This window comes from Neodiprion pinetum, chromosome 2 (genome assembly GCF_021155775.2).
Source record: "Neodiprion pinetum isolate iyNeoPine1 chromosome 2, iyNeoPine1.2, whole genome shotgun sequence".
Taxonomy (NCBI): Eukaryota; Metazoa; Arthropoda; class Insecta; order Hymenoptera; family Diprionidae; genus Neodiprion; species Neodiprion pinetum.
This window is the reverse complement of record NC_060233.1, coordinates 12,953,533-12,964,792: the sequence shown is the minus strand read 5'-3', so window position 1 is coordinate 12,964,792 and position 11,260 is coordinate 12,953,533. Positions and strand designations below refer to the sequence as shown.

General features: G+C 34.1%; 2 protein-coding genes across 6 annotated transcripts in view; one reads left to right on the top strand and one right to left on the bottom strand.

Moving 5' to 3' along the window:
- On the top strand, positions 1–7,671 carry PI31 (Proteasome inhibitor 31 kDa). Of its 3 annotated transcripts, XM_046613008.2 has the most exons (6): positions 1–347; positions 573–722; positions 792–1,081; positions 2,916–3,086; positions 3,832–3,896; positions 4,009–7,671. In XM_046613008.2, exons 1-6 carry the CDS (start codon positions 198–200, stop codon positions 4,059–4,061), a joined length of 879 nt encoding a protein of 292 aa, XP_046468964.1. In that variant the 5' UTR covers positions 1–197; the 3' UTR covers positions 4,062–7,671. The 3 variants fall into 3 exon arrangements, with proteins under 3 accessions (XP_046468964.1, XP_046468963.1, XP_046468965.1); XM_046613007.2 differs by lacking the exon at positions 3,832–3,896; XM_046613009.2 differs by lacking the exon at positions 3,832–3,896 and having other exon boundaries at positions 2,916–3,123; positions 4,009–4,148.
- The window catches only part of LOC124212683 (PRL-1 phosphatase), a 24,934-nt gene continuing 21,170 nt past the window's right edge, over positions 7,497–11,260 (bottom strand). For 2 of the 3 annotated variants that reach the window (XM_046613013.2, XM_046613015.2), the window contains exons 2-6: positions 10,457–10,891; positions 9,832–10,304; positions 9,256–9,387; positions 8,587–8,753; positions 7,497–8,348 (exon numbers count right to left, since the gene is read on the bottom strand). In XM_046613013.2, coding sequence (XP_046468969.1) covers positions 8,240–8,348; positions 8,587–8,753; positions 9,256–9,387; positions 9,832–9,948 — 525 coding nt within the window. In that variant the 5' untranslated portion in view covers positions 9,949–10,304; positions 10,457–10,891 and the 3' untranslated portion in view covers positions 7,497–8,239. The remainder of the gene's footprint in view (positions 8,349–8,586; positions 8,754–9,255; positions 9,388–9,831; positions 10,305–10,456; positions 10,892–11,260) is intronic. The other variant, XM_046613014.2, reaches the window with a different exon arrangement.

Below are 11,260 nucleotides of genomic sequence, written 5' to 3'. Positions count from 1 at the left end.
AGAATTGCAATTCCCTGTTTTGTTGGGATTGCCGTCAGTTAAAAACCAAGGAAAATGTTTCCCTCGGTGTAGAACTTGATTGGCTGAGTCTCCGCTTACCACGGTGCACTGGTTATCACTCAGTTTTCCATTGAATTGCGTTCAATTGCATTGTCATTCCTCCGCGATTTTCGGCAAGGAACCTCAAGAGAAAAATCATGGCAGCTGATCCATCCAATATTTTTGGCTTTGAATTACTCTACAAATCTGTGGAGAATCAAATTAATAAGAAAGATGACGTATTGATAACTCTGGTGCACTGGTACTTTGTTAGAACTGGATTTAGATGCATTGGCACTGGTGACACGGTTAGTGCCGAATATCTGAACCTGATGCAATCTGAAAAATAGAAAAAGCAAAATAATGAATAACCAAACACTACAAAAAAATATTCATCTGAAAAACTTATAAATCCGGATAATTTAATTTGTTTTTATTCATTACAATTAACAGCTTGGTTCTACTTATTATTTTCTTCTACTAATTCGGGGAGAAAAAAGACGAAATTCAAAGTTTATTTAAATGATTTACAGAAAACGTTTAATCCAAATGAAGTAGGATCTGAATTGCTACCTAACGGCTGGAACCAGAATCCCAATTACGCTTTGCGTTATGTCAAGGAAGGAAAACTGTACATTTTACTTGGCACAAAGTCAGATGCCGATTTAATCCTCAATCTGATGGTGAGTCAATTTCACTCCTAGGTATTGATGGTCACATTTTTACTTTCTAATTGGCATTCATCCTTATAGCGAATCGAAGACCACAGTGTGTCCAACATTCAGTTTTTGGTCGACACAACTGTGTCTGCCCTGAAAGGGCCATTGCAGACGTTGATGCCGAGTTTCCAAAGTGTCATAAACACCATCAGAACGGACCTGGTTGACCCCGTTTATACAGGAAATGCAAGAGAAACATCGACTCAAACTTCGACAGGCAATGTGAACAGTACGCGTGATATTCCACGCCGCCCAAATCGCTCGGATTACGATCCTCTCAGGGTAGGACCGCCACAAAGACCAAACCCAGATCTTCCTAATTGGTAATTTCCATATCAATTTTCTAGTAAGCCATAAGCCCTTTCTTTAAAAAGCATTCATTGTTAAGGTTTCAAAGGTCCTCTGGGTCTGGCCACATCATTTGCTGCATTGTGAATGTGTTTGTTACATGGCTTACTAGGAAATTTATGTGGCGCTCTTTCAGTCCAACAGAAATTTACCTTTGATACCTTTACAGGTTTCCAATGACATTGATGACATAGATCCCGATGATATTTGGCCTACAATGAACCTTTAAACCCTTGAACATCTTGTCCAAGCCTTTTCCTGACTTCATCCTGATCAGGACGAACATTCCCTTCGTTTTTCATCACACCAAATCCTTGTTATCGATAATCCTTTTCTAACCACAAGAAATAAAATCCCTCATAACATTTCGGATTCAATCGCTTAATTGTTACGCATTCATGTACAATCGTTGTATGAAAGAAATGAGGTGATTCTCAGAAAGACATTCGGCAGAATGATACATTTTATTCACTGTTAGGACATAGTTTCTTGCATCTCTTAAGTTCTTGTGGAAATTCTTGTAGTCTTTAGTAATTTTTTGAAACCTTGATAAACTTTTGATCCACTCAAGTGAAAAGCACAAAATGAATTTTAATACTTGAAACATCCAAGCAAATATAACAAACAATTGAACTGTTCTATCAGCAAAATACAGAAGCCATTTACAACAAAATCATCAGGCTTCTGGATTAGAGATTCTGTTGAAACATCTAGGGGCGTATGTTTGGACGAAACTACGGAACTCCTGATGTGTAGTTTCATCCAATAGACCTTACATCGCTCAGCATACGGTAGATCAGATCGTAGGAAACTCGTAGTTACTTCACTATTGCTCTGAAGTAATATATCTATTCAAACTCGAACGTCTTAGATACTATTACTGAAACCCTATCAGAAGACAATAAAACTTGATATTTGAGGCGTAAATACACAGCAGGATTATTTGGTAATGGAATTTCAGTCATCAAGCTGCATATATAACCAATTGTAACTGAAATGAAGAAAAGCCTATTAGATGAAACTATGTATCACAAGCTCCATATGTTTAGCTATGCAAATGATCGCAGAAGTTATTGAATTCGAAGTTGGCAGAAGATTTGCATCAGAAAATTAGTGTGCTTACCAAACTCAGTGGTTTTCGCGCTTTAGGAACATTCTAGCTCATACGATCGTTCAATACTGTTCAAATGAGTTTTAGAGGAGTCATAAAACGTCAAAACTTTGCATTTCATATATTATTGTAAAAATTGACTTTATTCAGTGAAAATTATCTATTTAGAAAATAGCAATTTGGTTTTTTGCTCTTGAATGGAATTTTCTGCTAGCCCGTAATTCGACAAGCAATACGAATAAGAATGCTGTCGTTTGCCCAACTTTAGAAAAAAAATAGTAGTGCAATCACAGGTTCGCTCAAGATTCGCACTCTCCAGTAAACTATCCAATCGCCTATTGTTCAGAATAATAATTCTTACTGAATAAGGTCTATAAATACGAAGTTTCAATATTTACCTACTCCTAGAAAACTCAATCGAAAGCTATCTAGCGATTCTACAAACCAGCTTATTTCCTATCAATCTCCTTTTCATCAGAAGTTTGAGCAGAATTTCATTATCTGGAAGCCTGATACTTTCCTTGTTAGATTATCGTATTGAAATTCGTTTGATGCTCCAAAAAGTCAAATTTGGCAGAAGTTGAGCCTGCTACTTGAAAAAGATGCACAAGTTTCTGTCGAAGTTTAAAAAGTTGAGGAACGGCGTGGCTGAAGTTCGTCGATTATCACTGACAATCAAATCATGGAAAATATTTCAGGAATCCAATGGCTGACCCAAGAGGAGTTGGAAGATCAGATCTGGATCCATTCGCAGGACCTCCAGGCAGCGGAGGAATGATCTTTGACCCTTTCTCATCCGGCCCATTTGGCCGAAATCCACTAGGACCCGGAGGTCCTGGAGGTTTGGGAATTCCTGGCCGTCTTCCCCCGTAATTGCCATTACTATTTATTCACACGCTTCAAAGGGTCCGTTCAATACTTGCTTATTGGTCGCAAAGAACGAAAAAAGAGGGAGGCCCCTGGTCCAAAAATTCTCAATAGATCATGTTTTAATTTCTCAGAAACGTACCATGTTTTCGAATAGTTCTAAAGAAAATTCTGTATTTATCCTCAAAAAGTTTGTGAGGGATATCCAAAATTTCCAGAGAGTTTTCATATGCTTTCAGACTTCTTATTCTATTGAAAATCACATAAACACCGAAGTTTCGCGTCATGTCTACTGATTACGTAGCGTTTGAAGTAAAAATGGCAAGAATTTCTGGGAAAAACTTTTATATTATTGAAAACCTGAAGAATTTCGAGTTTTCATTTTTCTGAATATTTCTGAGAAAGTCGAGTTAGAGGTGAAAATCGGACCAATGCCTAGAGAAAAGTCACTTTCTTTCAGAACTTTATTTTCTGTCACAAATTCGAAAAAACCCGATTCCAGTGTTTCTAAGTATTTTCAGGCGATAACGAATTATAAAAAACTGTTATGGATTTCTGAGAAATTTGAAATCTCAAGATTTTTTCATAAATGTATCGGCGTTAATTTTCGACATAAACTTGGAGAAATTTGTACCAATTCTTAGAAATTATTCGAGTTTAACATATATTTTTCAAAAAAGTTGAGAAACTGTCATAAATTCTGAGTAAATTTGTAGAAATTTAATCTAAAAATATTTTGTGTCGAAGAGGGGGATGCGAAATTTCCAAAACAGATGTCAATGTAATACTTGAATGGCTTCTGAATACAAAATGTAGGTCACATTTCGATGGTATCAATGTGATTGTGTTATCCAAATGTTTCACAAAAAAAGTAACGAAATTTACGAATTACTTAAATTCATAACGTTTTTTTTCAAATTCTAGCGGCGCTGTGCCGCCTGGGGCACGTTTTGATCCCTTCGGGCCACCGGACGTAAATCTTCCGCGGCCCCCCAGGGGGGGACCCGACAATGACCATTTACCACCGCCAGGGTATGACGACATGTTCATGTAAAAGACGAGGCTTCAAGAATATGGAACGATAGCGGGATTTTCGGTTACTAAAATTCTGCGTAAAAGTATAAGAGCCATTTAATGTGTATCAATTTTTTATCTAATAAAAAAATAACTGGTCAGTTGCCGCCTCGTAATTTATTTCTGTCGGAGATCAGGGCAAAGCAGAGCACCCTGGGGAAAGTGCAGGATCATGGTTATTCGAATGCCAAGGAATTTTTGTATTTCTGTTTACTTATAATCAAGGGAAATATTCCAACTTCTAAACTGTCGACAAGATATTTTTTGAATTTTGCAGGGAAAAGCAGAAATTGTGCAAAAAATGTAAGAAATATTTTCGACCTACGTTACTTTGCCCCGATTTCCCGTATGTACACATGTGGACAGTAATTCAGAAACGGCTAGTTTTTCGGTAAGGTCAATTACGTTGGTAACGCAAATTCAGTCTGCAGTGCCACTGTCAGCCTACCGCTACGGGCTGAATCTGCGTTACCAACGTAATCGACCTTACCGAAAAACTAGCAGTCTCTGAATTAATGTCCACATGTGTACATACATGCAATAAACATCGTTTAATCTTAAATTCCCTTGAAGAGAATTTTTCTCTATCTTCACGTTGGTAAGAAAAATAAATTAAAACCCCGCGCAGAAATTCTCGGATTGAATAATTTCAACGTAAGTAATGAATTTCTTTTTAAATATAATTTAATCACTGTATCAATATTTAAACAATAATATAAGTATTGTGTGATACGTAGTAATAAGGGACATTATTTTATCAAATCAAATTAAATATAATAAAATATAATAATAATTGTTGATTTAATTCAGCTAACTTGTTACTAACTTATATTCGTTATTTCTTGCAATCGTACCAATCAGGTTTCTGGGATGACTTGCAAATATTAATTAAGGACAGATTTTACTGTAGCTTTGCTATACATGACTTACTTGACTCATTTCGTTACATCATTAGTGAGAATTAATTATGAATAAACAAGTTCTGTTAAACATTGGTTATTCTCATGTCTCCGTTTTACATACCGTTATTAATTTTTATCATTATTTTTAGATCATTGGATATAGAGATGCATATATCCATTACGCAACTAAATTTAGAACCCTTCATTTGACACAATGATAATTCAATGTCTCAAAACCTCGATATTATAACATGGTATAATTAGAAAAATTGAACTGTGTATTAAAAAAATATCGCACGGGAGTGCAGAAATTTGACAAAAGTCTTGACGATAAAAAATTTGTTTATTTTTTTTTAATTCTTTTTTTATTTTTTTTTTTTTATTTGCGTTCAAAAAAAATTTCAATAGATATGCGACAACAAACACAGATGATTTTTTTAATTTATCTGTGCTTCGTATAATTTTTGCCTGCATCTACAGAAAGGGGTATGTATATTGAATATGCATTAAAGTATATTCATATAAAAAAGAAGAAAAAAGTAATACTAGGATTTATTTATGTTCTGGGGAAAAAGCGTCGCCTACCAAGAAAATAATTAAAATAACGAATCTTACCATACGATAAATTTTCTGCTTGTTTGTTTTTTTCTCACTATTTCTTCCTGGCATCAAGAAAGTAATAATAGTATTAGTGTAGTACCAGGTGTAGCAGTAGTCGTAGTAGTAATAGTAGAAAAAAGCATTCGTGAAAGTATATAACATAATAAGTATATGATTATTATAATAATATGCGATTGATTATTCGATAAAATAAAGATGATGATTTATTTGTAAGGGATCATGCGTAACCACGTAGAATAAAGTTAATTATATAATTTCAGTATGATTTTCATAAATTAAAGAGTATCACAAACTAAACGTGGTTTTTTGGTAATGTGACAAACAGTGGTACGCCTTATTAACCCCATCATCTGTTATAAAAAATTATTGCAGCTTTCGCATCAACACGAAAGAAGTATTGTAGAATAACAGTAATAAATTAAATGTTATAGAAGATTTTACGTATCTATCACACAGCTCATTGCATAATCGCGCAACCCAGACGAACGTGATAAGAAAAAGAAGATCGAACAGTTTTGTAACGGACATTCTCTGTACGCTGCAAGTTTATTTCATATTAGATTATTTTTCAAGCGATGTTTTGGGATTCGCGAATTCAGAAGACGCCAACTTTTAGCAGCAAATGAATTACATCAACTACCAGAACCAAATTCAATTGTAAAAGTGATTACATTTTACGTATTTTACTTTATATTGACTTATTGTTACCATTACAAAGTGCAAAGTTCAACAGCGTACTCAATTCTTTTTGCGCCTTGTTATTAACCCAAAATCATCATTGGTTCATTCAGTGCGACGCCATTTTGCCCCAACCAAAACGACTGTTAGTTAACTTAGTTCAAGATAAAAGTAAGAATACATTCGCTGCGGTTGAACGAGTGAACATTGACGAAATGATCCACGTAATTAAGTTAGTTAAGTTTCCATCAATTTATTAGGATATCGACTTTTCTATTTTTTGAACACAGTTTAGTGTGGCGCACAGCGGCGGTGGCAATTTTATGAAAAAAAAATAAAATATCCTCTATTCGTACTTTGACATTAAATTACGAGTTTAAATCATCGCGTTGAAAAGTTACGAAAAAATGCGGCAATTAGTCTTTATCGCAACACTTTTCCTTGGAGTCTATGTGTATCTTTTTATTTCATTTCTTGTAGTTTTTTTTTCTGATAAAATTGCCATCGAGCTGCGTTAAGACTGACGTGATATGTACACGCGTAAATACATATATAAATCCCATGTAGTAGAGAAATATTACATACGTGTGTGCATAGCGTTAAAGTTAATTGTGTTTTTTCTTTCGTTCAAGGTAATAATATAATAGTGGTAAGAGTGGAAGGTAGTTCGCATGACCGATTCTCGATTAACGCTTCTTCCAATAATATTTATTCATTAATTTATTGTTTTTGTTGTATATTTTCTGTTTAATTTGGTTAAAGAATTACTATATTAATCGCCTCGTTCATTTATCCTGTTGGAAACGCAACTCCAAGTGTCAAAATTAGGAACAATAACGAAAGAATTAAGCTAGTGACGATGTAATACAAGGAAAGAAAGTAGCGCGACTACAAGAGTCGAAAACAATTGGCTAACTAATTAAAAAACGAAAATGATATTATACAAATTCTTTTAAACACAAAACTAGTACCTTCTATATCGAATATAGTAATTAATAATAATAATAACAATAATAATGATTCTTATTCAATGCAAATAGCAAAAATTTCGAAGGTTCAAAAATGATCATCTTTCTTCTTGTAAATATTATGACGTATCATTTCCCATTGACATATGGACTAATTAAAAGTCGATAATGAACATTAAAAATTTATTTCGGATTTCGTTCTAACACGCAGCATACAAATATTTCCTATCTATGAATTAGTGCTGAGTCGGGCTCATACACTGTGTAAGTGAAACATGACGGTAATTGAATATTTGGTAGGCAATGATAAAGTCAAAGGAAAAATTTAGAACGTTTCATCGAAGGGTACATTCGAAAAATAGAGAAAATAATATGTTCAGTTATTACAACCACAAAGAAATAAATATAAACAATAGCAGGGAATACATAAATGATGGTGAATAGAATTTTATTAATTTTTTCCTGGGAGTTATTAAATAAAGTTCAAGTTCAAATTATATGCATGTATTTTGTTTCTCCGCATAGCCAAATTCCTGTACTTCAGATTTCCCTCAAGAATAAAGTATACATCTTGCGTGACAACGAATTGTGTGTTGATGTGGAAACAAAATCTGGGTTGCATTTCCACACTGGCGTAACACATTCGAGGTTTCGAATAATCGGTACTCTAATATGACTCAATTTTATTGCGTGTCCAGCATACCTACCACAGAAGCCGAATGAATGTCATACAAAATCATCAGTAGTTTTTGTTGTATTTTTTTTTTCTTTTCAATTCTTAGTATAGACGTCAATTTGAAATTACGTTTTTCTTTGTTCTCCTTCAATTTTTTTTTTGTTTTATTTGAGTAAATGAATTTTTTTAATTTTTTTTTTTAAATTGATTTCTTCAAACTGTTGTGTTATTGTTATCTACTGGACGCAGCAGGAATTATGCCCATTCTTGAGCTTCAGTCGGGACTTGGGCCTGTACTTCTCAAGGAAAGCCAACTGTTTCGCATTGATAGCGCCACGCCTCTTTCTGTAAATTGGTAAAAAAAAAAAAAAAAAAAAAAAAAAAAAAAAAAAAAAAAAAAAAAAAAAAAAAAAAAAAAAAAAAAAAAAAAAAAAACAATGGAATTAGAAATAACAATAACCAAAAAACGAATAAATTATAAGTTCAATTACATCTCAATTCGTATTACTAATCATTACAAATAACGACGAGTTTAAAGTGATATGGAGAATTGCTAGGAATAATATTTTGACCACACACTTACTCTCGAATGAGTGCTACAGCGTCTTCATATTTCAGTCCTAGTTCGATTAGGGCTATCGCAACTAGGACAGGTGCTCGGCCAAGACCAGCAACACAGTGAACAGCGACACAGGCGTCAGGCGTTTCACCAAATCGTTTCCTTAGTAACTCGAACCACTCGTCAACGACCTAAAATACCAAACTCAATATTAGTAGACTCAACGGCATGAGATTATACAACTAATATGATCAAATTTGCTACTATTTTTTCATTATTTTTCGCACATTAAATGTGTTATATCTGAATTACACAGCAAAAGTTATACTTTTTCGATTTCTCAATAACAATTAATCAAAGTAATTACGTGACAAATTATGATAGCTGAAACGCGTTTTAAACGGTCTTCATTGCCGTAATATTATTGTACAATATTCTACGACATAAGGGTAACTAGGTTACATGAGTTAGAATAATAGGATAAGTTTAGGTTAGCTTAGGTATACTGAATAGTGATGGCACAGGAAACAGTTTCAAATCAACAGAACATTTTAGATACACAACTTAATAAGGTTATAGAATTTGTAATTGTTATTTACAATCTGAGTTGTTGTTGAAATCCTAAAAAATGTGTAAAAAATACGAACATCACACGGCAAAATTAGTTGTTTATATTATTCATTCGGTGATTACCTCTCTAGGCGGAAATGTTCCATCGTCAAAGACCAAATCCAGGACACTAATACCTTCCGATTTCAACTCTTCAACTTTGTACGTTGGTTCGCACACTCTCACCACTTCTTTAACATTGTGCTTTTTCAGCTCCTGAAAAAAGTGGGAGTCAAACTGATTCTGAAGACACGAGTCATTTGCTAATTGGCCATAGGAAATTATTATATAAAATAGTACTAATTGTATAAAGTCATCGAAGCTCCAAGAGTTGTGAATTTTCGCTGCACTAGTTGTACAACAAATTCAAAGAGGTCTACATGATCAATCAGGTTGAATCAAATTACATTCAACTTTAACAGAGATTTTTCATATGGAATACGATTAAGATACCTGAAGTTTCGTCTGTAATTATTTGAGAAACTACGAGAAATTATATGAATTGGAACTTTTTCAGATTGAATTACATAATTCAATGACATTTGTCTGAGATATGTAATTCAATGTACAACTTGCACGACGTTAAACGATTTTAAAGAGCATTTTAGATTGTTATTCTTTGAATAGTAAATCTAAGAAGAAGCCAAGGGTGATATTTACCTGGATGAAAGTTTGGATGTTCTGATCGTTGGGTCGATCAGTTATGAGGAACTTCATATTCTTGTATTCAATTTCGGCGGGTGCCGGCCTGATGTCTTTGACCCTCATGTTGCTCATTTCCTAATTGTCCTCAAAATAAAAAATAATATTTTTCGCCGGCGTAACGAAAATGAATCTATAACACTGCACCTAGGCAATAAAAATGAAGAGGTTTTCTTCCCCTCAACAAGTTTAGCCCATAGATAAGTCAGTCTTATATCGTTTTTCCTTTCTTTTTCTTCAACTGGTTGATAGAAACAATACTTGTTCTTGTTATTATCGTCACACAGAGGATAGAAGAACGATAGATTCTCGCATGTAGCCCTCTTAAAACCTGGTTGAATTGAGGGTCGGGGTTAAGTTACATCTGGTGGTGGTGGATGAGATGATATACGCCTCTTTTTTGACAGTGATTTCACTATTCGGAAGTTTATCTGAAATCAGAAAGCCAAGAACAGTCAAATATTTGAAAACACAGAATTTAACATTGCAAAAGTTCAGGGAATATTTTTTGATAAAAATGAAAGTGGATTAGTAATTTTTATTAGGAACATGTAAAAGATGTTGACCTTTTGCGAGTAATTACCTACTTGGCACAAGGTGCTCCGGCGGTTTGGGGAAGGGATGTCCTTGAGGTTCAGCTCTGGGTCCGAACAACTAATTAATAAATTGTGTCTAATAAAATTCTCTACGTCTTGGATGTATATGTATGTACGTGTGTGCTTGTGACTAGCTGTTGATGGTTGGTTTTTATATCTGACAATAGCCAGATCGTTTGTTTACGTTTTTTCTACGTTATCTCCTGTCTTTTCGTTGTTTTTCTTCTTCTTCTTCTTCCTCTTCTTCTTTCTATTTTACAGCTGTCTAATCAGTTTTTCTTAACTTTTTGGGGCACGTTTCACTCTCTCCCTTGCTCTTTCTCTTTGTATTTATTTTTCTCTATCTATTTGTGTTGGGCCTGGCAGTACTCTGCGCTGTCCAGCTGAAACTCCATGTATGTGAGGATGCACTCACCAGAAAACTGGAACAAAAAGAACGAGAAAAAAATTATTAGTCGTAATTGTTTACCAGTTAAAAAAAATTCTTTTTATGCCGACAATATAAAACCGGAACAAAGTGCGATTGTTATTTAAGGACAATGTGCGTAAGTACTATTGGAATCTGTACCAGCGTTGCCAACCTATTAGATAAACATTTCTTTAAATGGCGCCAAAACACTTATTTAGATTTCTTATTTAGATGGTATCACAATAATTCTTTAGATGTCTTAATGGCGCGGCAATAATTCTTTATACTTCTTATTTTCAGGAGTGATGTTTGATGGTATTGAAACTCAATAAATACCGGAATGAATAATATATTTAATTTTTTCGCATTTATAAACATGGAT